The sequence below is a fragment of the Prionailurus viverrinus genome, chromosome C1 (genome assembly GCF_022837055.1).
Source record: "Prionailurus viverrinus isolate Anna chromosome C1, UM_Priviv_1.0, whole genome shotgun sequence".
Taxonomy (NCBI): Eukaryota; Metazoa; Chordata; class Mammalia; order Carnivora; family Felidae; genus Prionailurus; species Prionailurus viverrinus.
Window position 1 is genome coordinate 213,271,284 of NC_062568.1, and position 25,109 is coordinate 213,296,392.

At 66.2% G+C, this 25,109-nt stretch overlaps 1 protein-coding gene across 3 annotated transcripts in view; it reads right to left on the reverse strand.

Annotated features, from left to right (window-relative positions):
- Positions 1-422: 422 nt before the first annotated feature.
- The window catches only part of PLCH2 (phospholipase C eta 2), a 70,726-nt gene continuing 46,039 nt past the window's right edge, over positions 423-25,109 (reverse strand). For 2 of the 3 annotated variants that reach the window (XM_047871642.1, XM_047871643.1), the window contains 18 exons: positions 22,040-22,210; positions 19,738-19,831; positions 19,343-19,546; positions 18,993-19,113; positions 17,057-17,228; positions 16,556-16,663; positions 15,255-15,413; positions 11,200-11,286; positions 10,818-10,900; positions 10,354-10,451; positions 10,079-10,261; positions 9,610-9,717; positions 8,905-9,029; positions 8,741-8,825; positions 8,382-8,528; positions 5,816-5,895; positions 2,892-3,672; positions 423-1,843 (listed from right to left, as the gene is read on the reverse strand). In XM_047871642.1, the coding sequence (XP_047727598.1) occupies positions 621-1,843; positions 2,892-3,672; positions 5,816-5,895; positions 8,382-8,528; positions 8,741-8,825; positions 8,905-9,029; positions 9,610-9,717; positions 10,079-10,261; positions 10,354-10,451; positions 10,818-10,900; positions 11,200-11,286; positions 15,255-15,413; positions 16,556-16,663; positions 17,057-17,228; positions 18,993-19,113; positions 19,343-19,546; positions 19,738-19,831; positions 22,040-22,210 (4,029 nt within the window). In that variant the 3' untranslated portion in view covers positions 423-620. The remainder of the gene's footprint in view (positions 1,844-2,891; positions 3,673-5,815; positions 5,896-8,381; positions 8,529-8,740; positions 8,826-8,904; positions 9,030-9,609; positions 9,718-10,078; positions 10,262-10,353; positions 10,452-10,817; positions 10,901-11,199; positions 11,287-15,254; positions 15,414-16,555; positions 16,664-17,056; positions 17,229-18,992; positions 19,114-19,342; positions 19,547-19,737; positions 19,832-22,039; positions 22,211-25,109) is intronic. The other variant, XM_047871644.1, reaches the window with a different exon arrangement.

Genomic DNA, 25,109 nt, shown 5'->3' on the forward strand with positions numbered 1-25,109 from the left:
ACGGGAGGGAGCAGGGCTTACGTCTTGGAGCCTCGAGGCCCCTGCCCTAGGGTGCCAGTCTGCGAAGCCCTCTGTGGACAGAGGTGGGGGTGTTCTCGCACAGACCACGGCCCGGGAACACTTGGCTCACGGTCACGGGGGCGGTGGGCCACCCTACACCGAGCAGGCGTGGGCGTGGAGTTGTGTCCGCGAGTTTAGAGTCTAGGGTGTCCAGAGGAGGCTTTGTGCAGAGCGAGCCCGCCACCGTCGGGCAGGGAACCAGCAGCTCTGGGCACAGGAGCATTCCCTGGAGCCACACCCGCGCCCCTGCACCAGGGGCCCCGCGCGTCCGCTCCCCCTGTGCCCGTGCTCACCTACACCTCCCGCGCCCCTGTGCACCCCCCCCCCACCCCCGCACTGCAGAAAACCAGGTACAAGTGGAAGAGGACTGGGCACCATTTTAATGCAGTAGAAGCTTTGTCTCTTAAATTTTAAATACCTCTGTTGTGTATCTTAACGTCAGGAAACATGCCCCCAGACCCTGAGGCCAGGAGGCCGCTTCCTCCCCAGGGAGGGGGGTGGGGAGGGGTGGCAGACGGAGGGCCAAGGCGAGGGCAGCTGCGACCCGCCCTGAGCCTCCGTCAGAGTCTGAGCAGGAGGCCGGTGGCCGCGGAGCCCCTGCAGGGGGCCGGCACGTCCCCGCAGCCCCCTTGGCCCCCGGAGCAGGCACCCTCCGGGGTGCCCCGCTCCTCCCCTGGGGGTCCCCTGGGGCCCTGCAGCCGCTGCTGCCGTTCGTGGGCCTGCCGGGCCCGGCTGGCGATGGCGCGCACGCGGCTCTGGCTGCGGGAGGACGAGCGCCGCAGGAAGCCGGGGGCACCGGGCACCCCTTCCCCGGCGCCACTCAGGCTGGTGGGCGAGGTGATGTCACCGGCCTGCTGGAAGCCCGTGAGCCAGCGCAGCTGCTCGGTCAGGGCGTCCCGTCGCGCCCCCCGCACCGCCCGCCCCTCCCTCGCCAGGCCCAGGCTTCGGCCCAGGATCTCCACTTGAGGGGCAAAGTCGTCAGCAGTCAGGTCCCCCAGGCTCTTGGACTTGGCGGCTGCAGGGCAGTCCCGGAGGCCTACCAGGGGGAGGCGGCCCCAGGGTGGCCTAGGGGCCAGCGGACGGGGCTGAAGCCCTTCCGGCGCCGTGGGCGGCTGGCTGGCAGCCCGCAGGTTAGGGCTGGATTTGCTCTTGGTCACAGCAGGCAGGTCCAGGCGGACGGCCGTGGCCGAGCAGGGTCGCAGGGGCAGGCGTCCTGCTGGAGCCCCGGAGACGCTCTCACGGCCCAGGCCCAGGCCCGGCAGGGAGAGGTCGATGACCGTGTCGCTGGAGGACACGCTGGAGGATGAAGACACGCTGTCTCGGTGCCCGCCCGGTTCCAGCCGCCGCCATAGCCGGTCTCCAGCCGTGGCGTCCGAGTACACGGTGGGGCAGGGCCCGGCCAGGGGCCGCCATCCGCCCGGGATCTCCGGGGGCACCTTCCCGTCGCCGTCAGCCCTTCTGACCGTCTGGCTGCCGGGGGCCCCCTCGCAGGCTCCCCCTGGGCCCCCACCGTTGTACACCCGCTGATGGCTTTCTGGGGCTTGCTCCGTGTCCCCTCTGCTCTGGGTCCTGAGTTGGAAGGGCGTGGGAGCTCCCAGAGCCACCACAGGGGGGCTGGCCACTTCGGCGGCAGGTCCCGACGGGCACGGCAGCCCTCCCGGGGAGGGGCTGGGGGGGGCAGCCACCAGAGGTGGGGGGCCGGGGCCCGGGGCTGGCTCCTCGGCAATGGTTTCCAGGCCACGGAGGGAGGAGCCCGGCCTCTGCGCGGAGAAAGGGCGGGTGTCTGTGGACGAGAGGAGAGGAGCGTGTCGGGCTCATCCCCCAGGGACGGTGCCCGCAGGACCCCCAACAGCCAGGCCCCTCGGTGGGCACGCAGCTGCCCCCCACCCTGCCCTCCGGCTCTGCTGCTGCTGGGGCTGGGGGGGGGGGTGGGGTGGTGGGCTGACGGGCCTGTGTCCACGGGCAGGGTCCACGGGGCCCGGCCGACAAGCCAGGCCGGGGACGGCACAGGGTGCACGGGGGACCGGGGGACCGGGCCCCATTACCTGGCACTCGGCTGCTCTCAGTCCCTAACTACAGAGGCAGCGTGGGGACAGAAAGGAGAACAGGGTGGTCAGCATAGGGGTGGGGCTGCCCGGTGGACAAACATCGAGGCTGGGCGGGTGCAGGGATGGGGGGGAGGGGACAGCTCAGCTTTCAGCCCCTCCACAGGCCGGGGTCCAGTCACAGCCGGTGCTCAACGCGGCTCAGGCCATAAATGAATCCCCAGGGCCGAGCAGGTGCCGTCTACTCCACTCGACACCCTGGGCACCGTCCGGGGGTCTCGGGGGCGTCGGGGGCCGCTCTGCAGGGCACCACCGACCCACGCCGGACTCGCCGGAGGCCTTCGGTGCAGAGTCAGGGGCCGGACACCCGCGGCCCGGCCCCGGAGGGAGACGAGGGGGGCTGGAAGCTCCCCCGGGTCTTAGGAAGGGCATCCAGGGCAGCCGGGTCATGGGGGCACTGGGGGGGGGGGGAGGGGGGCAACCTCAGCCCCCGAGGCAGCTGTGGTCAGACCTGCTCTCGCTTCCCTGGCCCCTTAGGGGCTGGGGGGGAGGGGGGTGGGGGTGGGGGTGGGGATCTGCGCGGGCAGGCCGCAGTCAGCTGGGGAAGGGGTGCTGGGGGCTACGGGGGGCCCCCGGGCAAGCAGGGAGCAGCGGGAAGTAAAGCCACGACGAGCACACGGAGGCGGCGGTTTGGGCGCGGCAGCGCAGCAGACTCCGGGCCCGGCCATGCCGAGGGGCGGAGTGGGGGCAGCACAGAGGACGCCGCGGAGGAGCGTCGGGTCTTACCGGCGGAGGGCGTGGAGGATTTACTCCTAATCTCCTCCAGCTTTTGAACGAACAAGGCATTCATCTCCCGCTGCAGGGCCCCTGCCTGCCTGCGGGCGCCCTCGGGCCAGCGGGGGGCCACCTCGGGGCCGCCCAGGCTGCCGGAGTCCGAGGACACAGAGCCGCCGCCGCCGCCGCCGCCGCCGCCGCCGCCCGGACCCTGCCACCGGGCCCCTCTGCCTCTCCCCGCGGCGGTGGGGGGCGCCCCCAGCGAGTCCGCACGGGCCCGGGGCTGCTGGCTGACGGGCTCGCGTCCGGCCCCAGACCCCGGGCCGGGCAGCCGTCCCGGCCGCGGGCCCTCGGCGTCCTCACCGGCGCAGGAGCCGACCACACACTTCATGCAGGCGGCGGCCATCCCGGCGGGCCCGGGGCCCTCGGGCGCACCAGGGGGCCGCCCCTGGGCCAGACTCCCGCGCGCCGGGCTCCTCCCCACCGGCGCCTTACCTCGGGGGCTGCGGTTGCCCTGCTCCTCCGGGGCCGAGGCCTCCAGAGCGGGGCCGGGGCCGGGGGCCGCCACGTCACGGGCCTCCCCCTCGGAGCCGGGGTCCTGCGTGCCCAGGACCAGCTCCGGGAAGGCCTCGCGACTCGGCTTCTGGCTCTTGGTCGGGGCGCTGGCCGTGCGCCGCAGGAGCCGCTGGCTAACGGAAGGCCGAGGCGGGGGCCGACCAGCAGCATGGCTGTCCAGGGAGCCGGGCTTTGGGCCTCTGAGGAACAGGCCTTTTAGGCCCAGAGCCTGCTTGACCTGCAAGAGAAGGAGCCCACGTAGCCAGCGGCCGGGCACCGGGCACCGGGGACCGCCGGCCCGGCCCCCGGCACGCTCCGGCAGGCGGTGACGGGCCCGAGCCTGCCGCAGCCCAAGAGCCAGCCCGACGAGGGCACCGGTGAGCGTGTCGGGCTCGTGCCGCTCAGGGCTGTGGGTGCGGGAGAGGGTGTCCAGGGCGCCCCTTCCGGGGACGGCAGCTGCCACGGCCTTGGCGCAGACCAGGAGGCCCCGCCGGAGGGTGGACGGGTCCCAGGACAGGCGGGCCCGGCGACGGCCAGACGGAGAGGCCCCCCCAGGGTTCTCCCCGGACCCTGGATCCTGCGCCCACACCGTGTGCCCCTCACGGAGCCCCCGGCTGTGGCGGAGCAGGCCGGCCCAGGGCCCGCGGGGTGGGCCTGACACGGGGAGAAAACCCCACGGGAGCAGACACCGCCAGGCTCACGTCCGCCCCCACCTTCGGGCGCCACAGGCTGAGGAAGCAAGCAAAGCCGGGTGCGGGCCAGCGGTCTGCTCTCCCGGGGCCCTGCCCGGCCCACTCCTCGGACGTGCTGCCTCCTCCGGGAAGCCTTCCTGCCCCGCTGCCAGCCTCCCCCTGCTCTCGGTTCACACAGCCCTAAGGGCAGGCCCCGTGCCGGCTCGGCGTTCCCTGAACTGCCGCTGGCTTCGGGCCTTCCCGGACAGCCGGGCCCCGGAAGTCCCCGCGAGGCCTCTCCCGACAGCCTCCCCGCCCGAGGAGGGCAGCTGGGGGCCCCCGGGACCAGCCGGCAAGTACCCGAGTCAACGCCGGAGAGGCCGGCGGCTGCGTGTCGAGAGTGCAGAGGCCAGAGGGGTCCTCGCATGCAGAGGCCCCGACAACAGCCACCACTCCCCAGTGACACAGGGGCACGTCTGGGCGGAGGCGTTAAAGTGGCCAGCACTTGAATCAGCTTCCCGATTCAAGATCCCAAATCTAGTGCAATTTGGGCGAAGTTGCCCGCAAAGCCATTTAGAAGGAGGTCCAGGATTCAAGCTCCGAGCTCCTGGTCCCTGGGGCCTCCCCACCCCACCCCACCCCAGACGTGACGGGCGCACGGAGTCAGGGAGCACGTGGGGGGTGGGGGCGGAGAGGAAAGGCGAGGGCAGGGAGGGTGACGGGGGCAGGGGGCAGGGCGCTCAAAGCCAGAGGACCAGACACGGAGGTAGGCGGGGGACACGGGGCGGCGGACGGAGGACAGAGGAGGGAACGGAAGGCCGGGAGGGGTCCACGCACAGGAGGCCTCGCTGAAGTCCTGGACCTGCCTCGTAAATGCTGCTCTGTGGCTGAACATGGCCCAAGGGACCCCAGAGCCGCGGCACGATCCATGTCGCATGAGCTGACAGTCTCCAAAATGCTATCGGGAATCACGGATGCTAATGGGGGCGGCCTGAGCATGCAGTGGGGGGCGGGCGGGCTCCGCCGCCCCGGCGCTGGGGTACCTTCGAGCTCCTAACGGGACTGTCCTTCTAAAAGTAGACTTTAGACATAGGCAAGCTCACTGCAAGACCAAAGAGACAGAGTGAAGGCTGTGAGACGCCGACAGCCGGGCGCGGGGCCCGCGGAGACAGGCAGACACGCCACAGACGGACGGGGTGACGACGGGCGAGAGCCAGGCGGCCCGTGGTGCCGCGGGGCCACGCAGGTGGCAGGAGAGAGACAGCGCCGGGACCACGCAGGCCCCCCACGCACACCGGACGGACCGCCACACACACGCCCTGCCTGGGCCCGGAGCACAGAACGGGGCCGCCCTGGGTTCCACGACCTGGGGCGATGGAGTGAGAGCCCCGTCCGGGGATGCGGGGTGGGGGGCAGGGCCAGGCAGACACCCTCCAGAGAGGGACGGAGAAGCGGGGACCCTGAGACGTAGGAGTGAGGAGGTTTAGGAGAGTCGGGGGGTGGGGGGCAGGGGTGCCCAGGAGGGGCCAGGGTGTCCGGTTCCTGGTGCCTGCAGCGGCCCCGGGACACCGGGGTCGGGTGTCCCTACTGCCCAGTTTGCAGGCGGAGACACAGACCCAGAGGAGTAGGCACCAGGCCCGACGGCCCGGCAACGGGGCCGGGGTGGGAGCAGGGGTGGGCCGGGTAGATGGCCCTGCGGGTGGCACTCACCTTACCGCTGACGTCACTGATGGCCACATGGACAAAGATAGAGGCCTCTTCCATCCCCTCCAGGTGCACGTGCCGGTAGCCTGAAACGGCCAGGCCACGGTCACCCCGCCCCGCGCTCTACCCAAAGGTCCCGGGCCCCGAGTACAACCCCTGAGCCCAGTTCTGGGGGCTCCTTCTCCGGGAAGCCCTCCGGTATCACTCAGTCCTGCAACGACCTCTTCCTCTTCCTGGGGCCTGGGGGACCCCACAGACTGGGCTCCCCTCCCCCATCCCGCCCACAAAGTGCCCCTGGCCTTATACCTGCCTCCTCACCTCCCTGTTGTGTCTCCAGGCCCACCCACGGCAGGGACCGACTCACAGAAAGAAGCTCAGTCCTGGCTTCAGCTGACCTACAGGGGACTCTGGCCTGTGGGGGACGCTGGCCTGTCGGGGGGACCGGTCTCTGTGGGATGCTAGTCTGTGGGGGGGACCGGTCTCTATGGGAGATGCTGGACTGCGGGGGGACACTGGCCTGTGGGCACGACCGGTCTCTATGGGGGACGCTGGCCTGTGGGGGGACCGGTCTCTATGGGGGAGCACTGGCCTGTGGGGGGACCGGTCTCTATGGGGGATGCTGGACTGTGGGGGGACTGGTCTCTATGGGGGACACTGGCCTATAGGGGGACCAGTCTCTATGGGGGACGCTGGCCTGTGGGGGGACCGGTCTCTATAGGGAACGCTGGACTGTGGGGGGAACCGGTCTCTATGGGGGACACTGGCCTGTGGGGGGACCGGTCTCAATGGGGGACGCTGGCCTGTGGGGGGGACCGGTCTCTGTGGGGGACACTGGCCTGTGGGCGGGACCAGTCTCTATGGGGGACGCTGGCCTGTGGGGGGGACCGGTCTCTGTGGGAGATGCTGGACTGCGGGGGGACACTGGCCTGTGGGCATGACCGGTCTCTATGGGGGACGCTGGCCTGTGGGGGGACCGGTCTCTATGGGGGACACTGGCCTGTGGGTGGGACCGGTCTCTATGAGGGACGCTGGACTGTGGGGGGACCGGTCTCTATGGGGGATGCTGGCCTATAGGGGGACCGGTCTCTATGGGGGATGCTGGCCTGTGGGGGGGACCGGTCTCTGTGGGAGACACTGGCCTGTGGGCGGGACCAGTCTCTATGGGGGACACTGGCCTGTGGGCGGGACCAGTCTCTATGGGGGACGCTGGCCTGTGGGGGGGACCAGTCTCTATGGGAGACGCCGGACTGCGGGGGGACACTGGCCTGTGGGCACGACCGGTCTCTATGGGGGACGCTGGCCTGTGGAGGGACCGGTCTCTATGGGGGACGCTGGCCTGTGGGGGGGACCGGTCTCTATGGGGGACGCTGGCCTGTGGGGGGGACCGGTCTCTGTGGGATGCTAGTCTGTGGGGGGGACCGGTCTCTATGGGAGATGCCGGACTGCGGGGGGACACTGGCCTGTGGGCACGACCGGTCTCTATGGGGGACGCTGGCCTGTGGGGGGACTGGTCTCTATGGGGGATGCTGGACTGTGGGGGGACTGGTCTCTATGGGGGACACTGACCTATAGGGGGACCAGTCTCTATGGGGGACGCTGGCCTGTGGGGGGACCGGTCTCTATAGGGAACGCTGGACTGTGGGGGGGACCGGTCTCTATGGGGGACACTGGCCTGTGGGTGGGACCGGTCTCTATGGAGGATGCTGGACTGTGGGGGGACACTGGCCTGTGGGCGGGACCGGTCTATAGGGAGGATGCTGGACTGTGGGGGGACACTGGCCTGTGGGCAGGACCGGTCTCTATGGGGGATGCTGGACTGTGGGGGGACACTGGACTGTGGGCACGACCGGTCTCTATGGGGGACGCTGGCCTGTGGGGGGACACTGGCCTGTGGGCACGACCAGTCTCTATAGGGGACACTGGACTGTGGGGGGACTGGCCTCTATGGGGGATGCTGGCCTATGGGGGGACCGGTCTCTATGGGGAACGCTGGACTGTGGGGGGTCCGGTCTCTATGGGGGACACTGGCCTGTGGGGGGGAGTGGTCTTTATGGGGGATGCTGGACTGTGGAGGGACCAGTCTCTATGGGGGATGCTGGCCTATAGGGGGACTGGTCTCTATGGGGAACGCTGGACTGTGGGGGGGACTGGTCTCTATGGGGGATGCTGGCCTATAGGGGGACCAGTCTCTACGGGGGATGCTGGCCTGTGGGGGGACCGGTCTCTCTGGGGGACGCTGGACTGTGGGGGGACACTGGCCTGTGGGCAGGACCAGTCTCTATGGGGGACGCTGGCCTGTTGGGGGGACCAGTCTTTAGGGGGAGCGCTGGACTGTGGGGGGGACCGGTCTCTATGGGGGACACTGGCCTGTGGGGGGAACCGGTCTTTATGGGGGATGCTGGGCTGTGGGGGGACCGGTCTCTATGGAGGGTGGTGGCCTGTGGGGGAACACTGGCCTGAGGGGATGCTTGTCTTTATGGGGGACACTGGGCTCTGCAGGAGATGCTGGTCTCTATACCAGGGGGCCCTGGCCCGGGCTCTGCCCTCCCTGCCCTGCCAGCCCCCTGCGCACCTGGCATCATGCTGCTGAAGGCCAGTGTCCTCTGGCCAATGAAGTCACGCCCGATGGGGTCATGGTCCCAGACGAGGAAGCGCACCAGCGCGATCTCAGGCATGTGCACCGTGAACACCAGGGTCTCCTCCCACATGGGGTTGAATCCTAGAGGCCACCGGGAGGAGGTGTCACCTCCCACCCCAGGTCCAGCCCGGAGGCCACCTGGGCCCTCGCCCTCTTCCGGTGCCTCCTTCGGGGGCTGGCGGCCTGGCCCGGGGAACCTGGGGACTGGGCTCTGGGCCCAGGCCCAGCCGGGGGGCTGCCTGGGTCACAGGGGCGCCCCGCCCAGCCCTCCCCTGTGGCCCCCGGGGCCTCACCGTTGTCGTCCACCACACGCGTCTGCTCCTTGTTGCAGTCCACGGGGAGCCCGATGACCTCCACCTCCACGAAGGGGTCGATGATCTGGGCGCGGAGGGCAGGGCTGGCACCTGGCCTGGCGTGGTGCCCCAGCCCCGCCCACCCGGGCCCGGGCCCCTCCTACCTCGCCCCGGTCCCCCAGCATCGAGTCCCTCGGCTTGGGGAGCTGTTGCCCACTGATGATGCGAAGCACCAGCTGCTTCTTGAGCTGCCCGGGCAGAGGGTCCTCGGAGTTGGGGTTGAAGACGCCTGGGGGGTGCGGGGGTGCCAGGCTGAGGGGGAGCGGGGCCGGCCTCCACCCTCTCGCCCGGCTGGCTGGGCACCCCACCGCACCCTCCTGCTGGACGGGAGCGCCAGGCCCGGGGGGCGGGAGGCGGCGTTCCGGCACGGGGGTCCCAGGGGTCCGCGTGCTGGCCGCCCCCGTGACCACCCTGTGACCGGGCACGGCTCGTCTCCCCTCTCGGCACACGGCCTCCGGGTGCGGGGCCAGGTGCGGGGTTCCCTGGGTGGGGCTCTGCGGGCACGTCACCCGAGGAGGTGGCAGTTGCAAGCTGGGGAGCAGGAAGACTTTAAAATGGGGAGAAAGCCACACGTGGTTGGGGGTGTCTCGGCCTGAGTCCTTGGCCAGTCCCCTCAGGCTTGTCACGCCGGGGAACCTCATGGGGGGCCAAGCGTGGGGAGGGGCTCCCTAGCGCACCCCTCGCGGATTCCTGGCAGGGTGGGGGTCCTCCCCCGCACACCCCCTTCTGGCATCCTGGGGGCCGTGTCCCTGGCTGACCCACCGGGTGGCCCTGCTGAAGCTCCGTGTCCCTGGGCCCCCGGGCCTCACCCTGGCACATGCACTGGGGCTTGAGCACGTAGCCGCAGTTGCCATTGAGGCTGAACTTGGCCCGGTTCAGCTGCAGCATCCGGCCCTCCGACTGGTAGTTCAGGGCGACTACGGGCAGGGAGGCGACGTGGCCCGGTCAGCGCCTGGCCGCCCGCCGCCCCGCCTCCCCCCCCACGGCTGCCCGAGTCCAGGGCTCACCTATGTGAGCGGGGACCCTGGGCTCACAGCCCTGTGCGTGAGCGGGGCGTGTGTGCGCGTCCCGGCAGAACGTCCCCGGGGCCCTGCCCCGCCAGCCCCCGTCCACCCCCGGGGACGCGGGCGGACGTGCCTCCGTCTCTCCCTCCTCGTCCTGGGGTCCCGGGCCCCCCCCCCGCCCCGCAGGGCCGGCCGGGCGACACCGGCAGGGGGTGATAGAGGCTCCCCAAAGCCAGCGGCCAGGGAGCAAGGCCGGCCGCCCCGTGGCGCGCACCCATCTGGCAACCGGCGTTCCAGAAGGGCTGAGGGTTGTAGTTGCTGGAGTCCACGCGGTACGGGGAGGGGTAGACGCGGGACAGCTGGTGCTGGTTGAAGCGCAGGTACTGGGCCGGCTTCTGCTGCAGGATCTGCTGGGCCCTGGTCTCGCTGAAGGACGACACCTGCCAGCTGGACGCCACTGCGGTGCAGGGGGGCGGCATCAGGGGCGCAGGCAGGCCAGCGCCCCGCCGCCCCCTCCCCGCCCCCCCCGGGGGGCCCCGGTCCCCTCACCCTCCGCCTCCACGTCGTGGATGCCCACAGACTTGGTGTACTTGACCAGGTCCGAGAGGGCGCGAGACAGCTTCACGGTCTTCTTCTGCCGGCTCGCCCTGCGGACACGGCGGGGGACGGGGGGTCAGGGCCTCCCGACTCGGGCCGGCCTGCGCACCCCAGTTTGGGAGGCAGGCTCCAGGCCTCGGCCGGCTCCACCCAGGAGCGACGTGGGGGAGGGGCGGGTGCCGGCGCGGACCCCACCGAAGGATGCCTCCCCAGCCGCATCGGGCGCTGGAAGCGAGCGCAGGGGGCGACGCTGGCCAGTCCGGCCCCCTCGAGGTCCGCGCCCAGGGGCCCCCGCTCCCCCAGCCCACCGCGCGGTCCCCCCGCCACCCAGGGCCCGCGCATCCAACTCCCGCTGCCGCGCAGACGGGGGCCTGGGCGCCTCCCACTGCCAAGGTCCGTTCGGGCAGGGCACTGACCCTCGGCCCTGGCTGCCTTGGGACTCCAGGTCCTCGCCCCCCTCCTCCATGCTGGCCGCTTTCTTTAGTTTGCTGCTCTTTTTCTGTGTGGAAGGACAGCGGAGTGAGGCCCCGTGGGGCCCCCCAGTGACCCAGGGGCGTCGGCCGGTGTGCCCGGTTGGGGGGGTTGGCCATCGAGGCACCTGCTGCGTCCAGCCCCAGCCAGGTGCTGAGGCCGGCTCCGAACCCCAGCCCCAGTGGGACGATGGAGCTAGGGGGGATTCTGGAAGCCAGGTCAGGGGTCCCGGGAGCTGAAGGGGGCTCTCCGGCTGGCCGGCCCAGGGACCCCCGGGGGGCACAGGAACGGGGAGCCGGCCGCCCCTGCCGGGGAGCCCCGCCAGACCTTGCGCTTGGAGAAGCTGCTCATGAGGGTCCGGTTGTTCCGTCTGCTGCCGCCGGTGTCCTCCCCGGACTCCACGCCGTCCTCAGCCTAGGGGACGGAGAGACAGCGGTGAAGGGGGCGCCCAGGCTCAGGGCCCCAGGCTCCGAGGCTCCGGGCACCCTTCCGCAGCCCGCCCCGGGGGCGCAGAGGCAGGGGTCTGAGAGGGAGTGTGGAGGCCCCACGGGCTCCTCCAGAAGTGTTTTGAACTCATTAAGGCCCCAGTTCTGAATTCTTTTCCCGTGGAGGGCGAGTGTACGGTAAGTGCTGTTTGTGTGTCTGGAACGTTCCTCGGCCGAGCATGCTTATGTAAGGCTTTTATGAAGACCCCTGCAGCTCTGACGTCCTGTCCTGCTTCTTGCAGAGACCAAAGTATTACCTAATTAGACAGATGCGGTCTGTGCCCCCGAAGCGGCCGTTTCACATCACCCTCGGGGCTTCTGGGAGCTTCTGGGAGCTTCTGGGAGCTTCCGCACCATTGTCTATGGAGCACCTTCCCTGCTCCCCCCCAGCCCCCCACCCCAGCCCCGGTCCCGTACGTGCGTCTGCACACACGCAACTCCCCGCCAACCGTGCCCCGGCCTGGACCGCCGGCCTCTCGGCCAGGAGGCAAGTAAGGCCCCTGGTCAGGAGCTCAAGCTGGGCCCCACTGGGCCCGAGGGGGGAGGACACGAGGGTCAGCTCCACCCCAGGGGCACAGGGGACGGGACCTCATGCCGCAGAGAGCCCACTGTGGCGCCCGCGCCCTCGGCCCCCCACCTGAGCCCCGTGCACCGTGGCTCACACGTCGGGAAAGGAGCGTGCGGCCCAAGACGCTGCCCGCAGCCGCCCCCGAGCTCCAGCCCCCGCCCTGCCCCTGCCCACTCCTGCTCCGCGGAGAAGCCCGGGCCCGGGGGGGGTCAGGACAGGCGCCTCTCCGGCTCCCGGCTCCCACCCGCGTCTGCTCTACTCGTGCCAATGAGGGTCAGGGGGCGGCACGGAAGGCGCTTGTGCCGACCCCGGGGCGCAGACCCGCCGCAGCAGAGGCCCTGGGCGTCAGCCCCGCCCCAGACTGCGCTTACAGGTGTCTCTCCCTCCCCTGGCCTGGCCACACCAGCCCCTGTCCCTCCTGACTAGTTGATGGCTCCGCGGCCCGCGGGCAGAGGCGCCGGCAGCCAGACGCCGGGCGTATGCAACCGCTTGAGGCCGACGCGCTTCACGGCTCTGTAAACACGGCCTGAAACGCCGCGCACACGCGCCTCTGAATCTGCGCACAACCAGGGAGGGGCACCGGTTGGCCCAGCATCCGGAGAGGGGCCGCTGCCTCGGCCAGAACCTGCTGTCGCCACCCCACCCCCGTACGCGGCACCCCCGCACCCGCGCCCCTGTACCTCTGCGCACCGCACCCCTGCACACCCACACCCCCGCACCCCTGCACCCGCACACCCTGTGCCCCTACGCACCGCACCCCTGCACACCCACACCCCGCACCCCTGCACCCGCACACCCTGTACCTCTGCGCACCGCACCCCTGCACACCCACACACCCTGCAGTCCCGCATGCCTGCACACCCTGCACCCCAGCATGCCCGCACCGCACATACCCTACACACTTGCACCCCACACCCCTGCATACCTATACATACTGCACACCCAAACACCAGCACTCTGCGCTCCCCCACACCCTGCACACCTGAACACCCACACCCCTGCATACCCACACATCCACACCCCCTCAGCTCCCACACACCTACATGACCACACCCCCCCCCACACCGCACCCTCCCACACCTTGCACACCCACGCACCTACAACCCCTGTACACCCAGCACCCCTGTACCCCCACACACCTGCACACCCACACCCTCTGCACACACACCCCTCACCCCTGCACACCCTCACGCCCGCAACACTGCACGCCCGCGCCCCCGCACCCCCAATCTTGGCAGAGGTTACAGCACCGGCCTGAGCACCACCCTCAGGGAGGCCATGGGAAGCGGAGGGCCCGCAGTGGGGCCGCTCCTGCCCCTTGACACCGCCTGACACGAGAGCTCGGCCTGGTGGGCGGGGCCGCCGGGAAGGCAGGTGGAGGAGTGCGGGCTGCAGGGCCCTTCCGAGCAGGAACCTCCAGTCCTGGCCACTCGGGATGTCGAGGGGACCGGCCCCCTCACAGAAGATCAGGCCTGCCCTCGGCCAGCACCCGTGCCCATTAGACTTGCACCCGGCACTGAAGACGGGGGTCCCCTCCTCGCCCCTCTGCTTCTTCCCCACCAGTCTGCCCACCCTACGTCTGCCTACTGCCTCCCAGGGAGCGGGGGCCACAGCCTCTGGCCGCTCGGCAAAGGGGACAGAGAGGCATGTGGGAGCAGGTGCATGACCACACTGCCCAGCCCCCCCCACACACACAGTTCTGTGCCCTGCATCCCCACTGCTCTCCTGCGCGTGCCCCAGCCGGGAGGGCCTAATGCTGCTGGGGGCGGGGGGTCCTCCCTGACGTCCCCTCCAAGCTCCACGCCTGGCAGCTCAGCCTAAGCTGCCACAACTTCTCCTCCTCCAGGAAGCCTTCCCTGAGTACCTGCTCCCCCTCAAAAGTCACACGGACATTAGTTCCCCAGGTCCAAGCTGCCATCCTGCACGTCCCCAAGCCCCCACCTAGAAATCTGGGCACTGGAAATAAGCAATGCCCTGTCCGCATGGGACCTGCGGGGGTCACCTGCACAGAGAGGGACCCCCAGTGTCCGGGGGCACCGGCTGTACCACGTGCCCTGTGGGTGCGACAGACACTTGTATCTAAACACACTGCCCGGGAAGCCCAGCCCCCCACCTGCCTTCCCACCTTCCCCGGGGCCCAGACAGTGGTGAGCTCTGCAGGGGGCAGGGGGCAGGGGGCAGGGGGCAGGGCAGGGCTCTCTCCAAACGGGTAGACACCACCTCCACCACCTGCCCTGCAGCCCTGCTCACTGTGAAACAGGGTCTGTAGGGCTGACCCACACCCGGCCCGGCCCCAAACCAGCCGCGCTGCCCACCACAGCCCCTGGGGGATCAGCTGCACTTGAGCCTCTCAGCTGATGCACCTGAACTTCGAGGTTCGCGGCCCCTCTCCAGCCGGTCCCCAGACTGTTCAGCCTCACCGACCCGGCCTAGCGCCCCCCAACACATGCTTCGCGCCCGCCATTCTCCCCATGAGACACCTCGAAGAGCCCAGCCCTGCTTCCCCGTGAGGCTGTCGGGGACTCCAGGCCTGGACCAGCTAGATAGCTCCCCGAGACTGTCTGGGCTCTGAGACGCTGTGTGCCCCTCTCTGTCACTCACAAGACCCTTCAGCAGGAGGTGCCTGGCCTTCCAGCCCCCAGGCAATGCTCAAGTGCCCTTCCACAAAGAGCTGCAAATCCCCGGGGTGGGGGGTGGGGGGTGGGGGGTGGCAGCTCCCCTGGGGACCTCAAGGAAACAGCCACGCAAATGGGGCCACCCCTTCACCCTGGCCAGCCGCCCTGTGACACAGGGAAGGCTGCAAGTCCCTTATGATCAGAATCAAAACAGCTTGAGGTGACCTCCTAGAGAAGCCGGGGTCGAGAGGCAGGCCGGCAGGCAGCAGGGCCAGCGGGCAGAGGTATGAGTGCACACGCAGGCTTGTGTGTGCAGGTGTGTGCACAGGTGTGCATAACTAGGTGTGTAGGTGTGTGCACGGGCGTGCGTGCGTGCACAACTAGGTATGTAGGTGTGTGCGCGCACAAGTAGGTCTGTGCAGGTGTGTGCACAGAGGTGCGTGTGTGCGTGAGTAGGTGTGTGCAGGTGTGTGCACGGCCGTGCGTGTGCACAACTAGGTAACTAGGGGTATGCACGGGTGTGCGTGTGCACAAGTAGGTGTGTGCAGGTGTGTGCGCAGAGGTGCGTGTGTGCACGCGTAGGTGTGTGCGGGTGTGTGCACGCATTCGGGGGCGTGTGTGTATGCACACACATGTGCACCGGTGTGCACAGACCTCGTGCTCCAGGCCCTTGACCCGGCTGCAGGCTGACGTCACCGGCCGTCGGGCTCTCACCTTTTTGCCCTCTGCCTTGTGCCCAAGCTTCCCGGACGGGGGCAGCGTGGACACGGTGAAGTCGTTTGCGTCCTCACAGTCCCGAATCTTCGACTCCTTCATGAGGGAATCCAGTTTCCTCTTGGCGATGTTTTCCACACGCTTCCGGTTGGTGGCGGCCTGCCAGAGCCACACGGTCGCCCCTTGCCATCAGCCCCCAGCCCCACGGCAGCAGCGGTGACAGCCCCCAGGGTCTCGGGCAGGGCCGCGGGGGCCTGCTGGAGCCGGGGAGCCCGAACCCCGTCTTGGCTTCTCACACCCCTGGCCGCACACTCACCCCCGCATTGCGTCGCCTACCCCCACACCTCCCAGCTCCTGGGGCGCACCTCAGGCCTACGATCTGCCCCAGGGCCACAGCTCTGAACCAGGCCTCTCAGATTTTAACACCTGCACCCCTTTAGCTGCACGCCGCCGCCCCAGGGATTCCGGTGTCTGGCCAGTGGGGGAGGCAGTCGGTGTGCCCGGTGGCCACGCTGGGCTCCAAGAGCCCGAAGCAGCTCGGGATCTGGGATCCCACCAGTGGCTATGATGTCCCTCAGGAGATGGGCAGGGGGCAGGGATGGGCGGCCCGGCCGCCAGCACCCGGGGCATAGCCTCTAGGTGCCCTCTCTGTCCGAAGCAGCCCCCATCATAGCCCTAACAAACTCGGGCCCCTCCAGGGCAGCGCCTGGGCCGTGGGCACCTGGGTGCCCCGGAGCCCAGGCTGGAGGGGTGCACCCTAGGTGTCAGAGAACACGGGGTGCCCTGTCACCCGGAGCCAGAGAAATATGCGGGCACATCCAAGCGGAGAATTCCGCTGCCTCGGGGCTTTCTCAAACAATTAGCCAGCATGGCTGGGAAGGCTCCTGCACAATTATTTTCCCATCCGATGGCCCCTCAGGGAGAAATAATGCCTTCCCGCCTCGGAGCAGCGGCTTAGAACAGTGCCCAGAGGAGAAAAGATGCTAATTACAGAGTCCCCCCAGCCCCCCTCTGCCAAGCCCTTTTTCACTCCTCCTTCCCGTGCAGCCAGCCCCCAGCCCCAGCACCTCTGCCAGCTGGGAGTGCAGGGCCACGTCTTGGGTGAAGGGGCAGGCAGGGAAGGCCCCCCACCTCGGCTGAGTGTGTGCCCAGTTGTCTAACTGCCGTGCAAAGCACCCTCACGTCTGCCCGATGTCCCTCTCTCAGCCACTGCCTTCTCACAGCAAGGCCGTGAGCCTGCTCTTCAGGACTGCGGCTCCCCCGCCCCCCAAGAAGGGAAGGGCCTCCCAGCCCCTACTCACATCCCCATTGAGGAGTTTGCAATCCTCATCGATCTCGTCTGCACTGTCTTCATCAGACACCTCGCCCTCCTCAGCATCCTCACTGATGTTGGCAGGGAGCTTCTTGCCCTGGGGGGAGGTGGCGGACCATGGGAGGGGTTCTGCAGGAAGTACTGGGAGGCCAGTAGCCACAGGAGCAGCAGCAAAGGGAAGGAGCCTTTCTCAAGCTTGCTTGTGGACCTCAGGCCACAGGGCAGAAGCCAGTCTGGCACTTCCTTGCAGCAGCAGTGTGGGAGGGAAACGCCTGGGTGTGCACACAGAGGTCCCTAGATTGAATGGCCACCATGGAGGGAGACCGAGGCCAGGTTGGGCACAGGGCCTACCCTGACTCCTCAAATCTGCCACAGATGGTGTGGAGCCCTGTACTGTCCAGAGCAGGGCAACTGCCCCTCACCTGGTCACAGATCAGAGGCCAGAGGCCCAGCAGGATGCTGGCCCTAGAAGGGGCAGGGAGGGGCTTACCTTCACCAGGATCTTGCCCTTGAGCATCTGCGGAGAAGGAAGCATGGTGGCATCCTCACCGCTCACTGATGACAAGTCCAGCTTATCCCCAAGAATATCCGTCAGATACTGAGCCATCTTCTTTTGTTGGATAACACTGCAGTGGTTCTCAATGGACAGGATCACTGGGTACCTGTGGCCCCAAGGTGGAAGGAGCAGAGTAAGCCAGGGGAGGGCTAGGCCCCCAAATGTGTAAGACCTCAAGTCACCTGCACCAGTGAATGAAAAGAGACCTTCACCAGCAGCCAGGATAGATGGAACTGACAGCCACTCTGAGAAGGGGCCCATCGATGGCTTTGAAAAGCAACTGCATGGGTGTGAAAGGATCTGGGAGATGTTACGGACAGGTAAAGAAGGCATGCAATTCATAGCCCAATAAGAAAAAACAAAGGCAATTAGAAACTCCAGGAAAACAAAAGGAAACATGCAAGCAAGTCAGCCAGTCATGGTTTAAAAATAATGTGAACTAAACAGGTGCAATATGGAACAATGACTAGACTGAGAAAAATAATCTCATTGACCTAGATACTGGAGACACCGTCCTGTGAATGGCTCTGGGGTCCCAACATCGGCCCCATAAGAAAAGGAGACATAAGCCTGGCACATTCCATCTGGTAGAACATTGTTATTACCTTCATAGTGCAGAATGGGGAGTGTAGCATGGGCATTTTCATTACACGTTCCTCAGTTGTTTGATTTATTTATTAATTTTTTTTAACGTTTATTTATTTTTGAGAGAGGAGAGAGAACGTGAGTAGAGGAGGGGCAGAGGGAGAGGGAGACAGAGGATCCAACGTGGGCTCTGTGCGCAGAAAGCCCGACACGGGGCTTGAACCCACGAACCGTGAGATCATGACCCGAGCCAAAGTTGGACTTAACCGACTGGCCACCCAGGTGCCCCTGTTTGATTTATTTTTTTAACCGTGTGCACATTTTACTTGGATTTTTGTCGAAAGGCAACATGATCCTTTTAGAAAATGTAGGTGACCCAGACCTAGATGGCGTGAATCAGAGCAAGAGATGGGCGAGTCCTGTGGTGCAGAGAGGGCAAACAGGACTTGGCGGGAAGGTATTCTCCCTACTTCTCAGGCAAGGGACTGAAGCCTGTGGCACAAGGGCCTAGGGAAGAACCCTATGTCTGCAAAGATTATTCTGGCACATGAGAGGCAAGCCCCGTCCTGGGACCCTAGCACGTCCCTGGGTCCTCGGCAGCTACAGGACATCTGTCTGCCTCAGCCCCCCTACCCTGAGATGCCTCTCTCACCTGCAAGTCTAGGCACCAGGCCACCACTCCTCACTCCCACTCCCTCCTGACAGCCCGAGACAGAGCTCGGGCAAGCTCTTTCAGGAGGGGCCCCTCTATTTCTATGTCCTCAATCAATCTGGCTTCTCTTCCCCTCCCTCATTAAATTAGCTCTTTCCTTACCTCTGAGCCTTGTTTAACCAGGACTTGAAGGTGACTGGGGTGGGGGGGGCGGCAGGGGAGCGGTCTTCTATTTCCAGAAACTAAATAGGATTCTGTTCAACGGTGTCTGTAGCTACAGCTGAGTGACAGCAAATTGAGTTTGGACGCAGAGTAGCTTCTCGGGGGTAATTAGTGCCAGAGCCACCACGGCTGAGGGCGGCTGACAGCAGGGGTCGCCAAGTGTGTGTGGACGGGGGCTGCTCGCACACGCACCCTGCTCAGCCAATCCGTTGTCCCCTTCCTGCGCCCGCTGCCCTCCCTCTCCCTGGAGCTGCAGCTCCACTCCCTTCCCTGACCCTCAGCCTCAACGAGGGACCCCCAGATCAGCCCCTTGGCCTCTGCAAACACTGCCCCCAAGAAAGGATGTGGGGGAGTAGCAGGAAGGGCCGCACGAGCCCCTCCCCCACCCCCGCCGCCGTCCCAGCCACTCACTCATTCTTGACGAAAGCATATTTGTTGATGGTCTCGATGACATCTTTGAAGAGAATCTTGGAGGTCAGAGTGTAGCCATGGTGTACAATGGGCTCCCCGTCGGGCCCGTCCCAGCAGTCCACTGAGGGAAGGCAGACGTCAGTCAGCTCCAGGAGCTTGGCCGCCGATGCCCAGAGACCCGCGGCTCGTGGACTGACTGGGGTCAGTCCTCTCGCTCAGCAATTAACACCAGGAGAGGCCTATCACAGCCCCTGCCCGGAAGGAGGGCAGACACCCTGCTCAGAGACCCCCGGAGCCCAAGGCCCCCGGGCCCGAGGGGGGCTCGGACTCCCACGGCCCCCGCCGCTCACCCTCCACACAACGGCAGCCGGCCTGCAGGACCCAGGCGTACATGTCCACCCGGGACTGGGACATGAGCTGGTCACCCACGAGGTAGGTGTTGTGGGACGAGGTGATGAAATAGTGGCTCAGTGGCCGTGTCATGTCCTGGTGCACACCGTGGTGCTCTGGGTTGAAGATGTCGCCGGCGGGGCTCCGAGTGTAGTTGGTGAAGCCTGCGTGGGGAGCGTGGGAGGGTGCTTAGCGCCTGCGTGCCAGCTCCCCCCCCCCCATGGGGCTCATCTCAGGACCGCCCCCCACCCCCGCCACGTGGAACCGTAAACTCTCTGCCCAGGCCACTTGTCCTGGCCCCCAGGTTGCCCATCAGCCCGCCGGGACAGCCGGACCGCAGCGATGCCCCGCTCACCGTCAATGCCCAGCACCGCCTTGCTCTTGTTTTCTGGGCAGGGCTCAAACTGCTGGATGATGTCCCGGCAGCTCTCAAGGGTCACCCCCGTCATCTAGGCCAGAGTAGGGGCTTCAGCCCAGGCTAGCCCGTCATTGGCCCCGGGCTAGCCTCAGGCAGCTCCCCCCCCCTCCTCCTCCTGCACCACCGCCGCCTCCCTGGCTGCCTCTGATTGTCGCATCAAGACTGCCCACGGTGGGCGTCAGGGGGAGGCTCGGGCGCCTGCAGGGTGCTTCCCTGACTGGGCGGCACACCGGCTACCCTCAGTGTCGTGAGACTTGGGACTCTGGCCGGAGGACTACTGGTGGATCACATGGCTTTGGAAGAGCTGTGTCGGACAGGATCCTTGATGCAGGGGAGGGGTCTTTGGTCCCATCAGCTGGCCCACCCCTCATTCCCACCCTGTCGGGGTCTCAAGAGCTGTAGACCAGGGCAGGCCTGGCAGGGAGCCCTATGTGTGAGAAGGTGCAGGAGAACCAGTCCCACCTTGGAGGAGCCCCAGGGGCACGGGGAGCCTCCCCTACCTGGCTCCCCCTGCTGCCTAACCCACATCCCTCTCGGGAAAGCTGCACACGGAAGCCGAGCCCAAGCGGCCCTGGGCATCGATGCCGCCCCCCACCCCCGCCACCCTGCCCTGGTCAGAGGCTGAGTGCTCTCCCAGGGCCCTGCCATGCAGCCCAGGCCGAGAGCCCTCAGTTCCCGGAAGCAAGTTCACCAGCAGGGCTTCTAGGAAGTCCCGTGTAGGCGGGGGTAGGGGAGGGATATCAGTGATAGTGGGGAAGTGGGACAAATGGGGTCAGAGCCCAGAGTAGTTGTGGACCTTGGGAGGCCCAGAGTCTGGGGGCTGGGTCCGGGCTCAAACCACCCACCTGGTGGACAGCTTTGGCCCCAGATATAGGGAAAAGCTTCTGGAAAGCTTAGGGCAAAGGGTAGGGAATAATGAGTCAGTACTGCCCTTCCCAGACAGGGCCACTTTCCCACCCTCCACCCCCACGTACACCGGCAACAGGGACAGAGAACCCATGGCCTCATCCCAATGCTGCCCACAGTGGCTGGGCTGGGAGCGAGTTGCCTGGGGCATCAGCATCCAGCCAGGCTGGTGCCAGCCTCTCCTGCCTGGGTCAGACCCCAGGGCTTCCCCTAGGAGGACAGGAGAGGAGGCAGGCACACTTCCACGAGGATGGAACCCCAGCAAACTGTGTGAGTAGCGGGGAGGGGTCCTGGGAGCACAGCCCCGAGGACGGCCGCGTGGGGTAAGGTGGGGCAGACACCAACCCAGGACAGCCGTGGGGGGTGGGGGGAAATCCTGGGTAGATAGATACGTGTAGACCCAGCCTGGGTGCCACAGCTGCTCCAGCCACCCAGCCCCCGGCCCTGCCCAGCAGCCTCTGCCCGTGGCCTCTAACCTAAGTCTGACTGCCCCTCCCACTCTCTGCCCCAAACTGGGTCCCTGAGGATCCCAGGAAGTTATAAGTGTGGACGCTGGTCCTCACGGCCGCCTCCCACCAGCCCTTAGGGTGGGAGATATACACTGCCTGGGCCCCACCACGGGGACACTCTTTCCTCAGGGGACACTGGCCTTCCCCTCTCCCACTATGGATTTCCAGCCTCCTGCCCACCACAGCAGGTGACATCCAGCCCCTTCCTGGGCCAACGTTGAGGGGCCCACATCCCTAAGCCTCCAGACACTGGGCCCCCAGTCAGCAGGGCAGTGCCCAGGAAGCAGTAGGCCTCTTGGTATAGACAAGAAGGCCTAGAGTCAAGAGAAATGAGTGGGTAGCCCCCCTGGCACTTGGAGGCATCTGGGCATCTGCTGGACAAATGGGTCAAAGGTGGTGGTAATGGGCCTGGGGCTCAGGGGGTACAAGTTAGTCAGACCCGTGGCTGGAACAGGTGGGAAGGTTGGGTCATGGAACCCCAGTTCTATGAGGTGCTCCATGCTAAAGGTGCTGTGGTCAAGTGCAGGGTCCCTTGAGGAGGCTCAGGGTATCTGTGGTCATGGCTGAGCCGCTCAGAGGCCCACCGAGGAGCCACCCACTCAGGGCCTCCATGGGACACACCCTGAAATATGCTGGGATGGCCCATGATGGGAATCAAAGCAGGTTCACTAAGTGGAGGCAGGTTTGAGGACCCTGAGTGTCAGGCTGTGGCCCATCTTTCCAGACTGAAGGATTCTCAGTCACAGTGAACTGGTTCAAGTGCCCTGGGAGCCAAAGGTGAGGCCATGTACGCCAGGACCCTGCTCCTGCTGTCGTCCCCTCACCTTTTGCTCCACCTCCAGGAAGCGCTGGAGGTCAGCGGCATCCAGGTAGTCCTTGTGGTCGCTGTAGGTCAGCATGAGCAGATAGAGGTCCCGGCGGGTGGACATCATCTTGTAGAAGGCACAGAACTCCTCAAAGCTCAGTGTACCCTGGTGGTCATCTGTGTCTGCCTCCTGCAAGCCAAAGCCTCTGGGTCCCCCAGTGTCCCACCCCGATAGCTCCCTGGGATCCTTGCAGCAGTGAACTTACTGGGATCTCGCTCCAACTCTCCCACCAAGAAGCCACTGAGCGATCCTTTCACACAGATCTGACCCTGCCCTCCCAGTCCCAGTCTTTCATGGTCAACTTGCACCTACACCTGGCACAGTCACCCCACATTGAGAGCCAACATCCAACATTGGGGTCAAAACCCCACTATGGGAGTTAATGCCCCTCCTGGGAACCAACACTCTAAACTGGGAGCCAACACCCTGCCCTGGAGTCAACACCCCACATTGGAGCCAACACCCCACTCTGGGAGCCTACACCCTACATTGGAGCTAACACCTTACCCTAGAGTCAACACCCCACCGTGGAGCCAACACCCTACCCTGGAGTCAGCACCCCACATTGGAGCCAACACCCCACTCTGGGAGCCTACACCCTACATTGGAGCTAACACCTTACCCTAGAGTCAACACCCCACCCTGGAGCCAACATCTCACCTGGGAGTCAACACTCTACCCTGAGATCCAACACCCTATTCAGGAAGCCAACATCCCATCCTGGGGGTCAACACCTCACTTTGGAATCAACACGGCACTCTGGGAGCTAACACCCCACCCTGGAGTTAATGCCCACCCTGGGCTGCGAGCCTGTAATTACAATTGATGCCCATTGATTAGAAAAGCACAAGGCCCCAGGGTGCACAGGAGTGTCCAGGCTTCAGTCTCCACAGCAGAGATGAGAGGACCTGGCCACTGTCTTTCTCTTGCGGACAGGGCAGCTCACACGACTCCTGCAGGAACCGCCGGGGGCAAACCCACCGAGACCTCAGTGAGACCATGAACTTCTTCATGAACCCACTTACTCAGGGAGCATCTACTGAAGTGTCAGACCCTGGGAACACCAAACGCCAAGGCCAGGGACAGACACAGAGGACAAGGGCACCCAGCGACTGGAGGCCAGGCTGCCCAGAGGAGCCTGAGGTGCCCTGGGGCCACGGTGATCCCTGGGAATGGACAAGAAAGGTCCCGTAGAAGGTGCTGATCCAGAGCCCCAGTTCTTAGGGCTGGTGGGGTGGGGGTGGGGTGTGAGAAGGACCTGTCTGGAGGTTGACTGCACAGCAGGCATTGACATTGGGTCAGCACCATGGACAGCAGCGCTTCCGGCTCTGAGTGCCATCTGGAGTCTTTCCTTATGTGGTGACACAATCTGGGGTGGCTGGGGGGTGGGTGCCACGTCCCTGAGGCCCTCTCTGAACCAGAAGCATCACCAGAGAATCAAGTGGCCACAGCCACCCCCGTGTCCCTGTCCCCAGGGAGAGTACTGCTCTTGGGAAGGCCAGTCCTGGCTCGGCACTGAAGTGGACACCCAGCAAGGTCCCAGCATCCCACCCCAGGACCCCAGCGTCTGTGCCAAGGCTGGGACAGGACCAGAGCCTAGAGCCACATGCGCAGGGGCCCAGAAGATACCAGACAAAGACCTCATTGTTCCTGGAGCTCGGTTTGAGGACAGCCCTGGGTCTGAGAGCTGGCAGGCTCAGCCAGGCTCTGGCTGCAGGCTCTGGCTCACACTACAGACCAAAGGACCCCCCTAGGACAGAGCCTGGCCAGCAGCCCTCCCCAGGGTGTGGCTGGAGCCAGGCAGAGATTCCCAGTGTGTCGCGTGTCCAGCCCGCAGGGCGATTTGGCCTCCCCCCATCCCCAAGTTCTGTGCTGGGCGGTCCAGCCGGGAGCCCAGCGCGGGGTGGCTGCCTGCTCTCTGTCCAGCTGCCAGCCCGCGGGGTGAATGAGAATATTTTATGAGGATGAAGCCCTCGGGAAACCCTTAAGGACAGACCCGGCCCCTGAGCCCCAGAATTGCCTCCCGATGTAATTCCTCGGCCCCTCTTTCCACAGACCGTGACTGCAGCAGGTGAAGGCACGCTCGGCTGGAGCTGCTCTGTGGCCCGAGGCCCACACTGGGCCTGCACTCCACTGTTATCTCAGACTTAATGAAACTATGTTCAAGGTGCTCTTTACCCACCACACAGATCTTTCCTTTGATCAGGCACTTCCAGGTGGTGGAAACAATACAGAGACTCCTCGACCACCGGACTGATGCTAATTATCAGAGCTGCTCTGCCTGGCTGGAGGCCAGCCCTCCTTCTCTGGGGTCCAGAGCCCTGCAAGGTCGGCCGCAAAGATGGCCAGGGAGGCCCAGGCACTCAGGGACTACCGTGGACAAGGCTGCTGGGGTCTGAGCTACCCAGGGCCTGGGGTCCCCAGCTCTAGGCCAACATCAGTCTCCCACCCCTGTTGCTCACTCCCCCCTCAGAGCCAACCCGGAGTCCGCCCCACCTGCAGGCCCCACAGATAGGCCGCAGGGTCTGTCCCCACTGCTCTGGGATTCCTCAAGGGGATCTGGTTGGAGCCCAGACACAGCCAGGCCGAGGGCTGGTCAGAGGGCTCTGTGGGGAGCCCCTGTGCCCAGAGAGCACGTGAGAGGCCCAGTGTCCCTAGAAGAGGGGCAGGTGGGCATGGGCTCCCCAGAGCTCCCAGCATGGTGCATCTTCAAGCCAGGACTTTGCACTGGACCTTTCTGTGCGCGCTCACCCCATTCTGTGAGGGTACACTCCTCTCCTCCCACCTCACCGGCCAAGCTGGACCCCAAGTTCTAAGCCAGCCTACTGCCTGGCCCCTGACAGCCTCACCATTCCAGAAGGGCTTCTCAGCCCAGAGCTGTCCCTGGAGGTAGGGTAGGCAGGGTACAGGTAGGGGGCTGATCTTCAGGCCTGAGCCATCTGACAGCTCCTCACTGCCCGGGCAGGGGTCCTGTGAGCCCCCCTAGTCCCTGACCAGCAGCCCGAGAGCATCCCACTCGCCCCTTCAT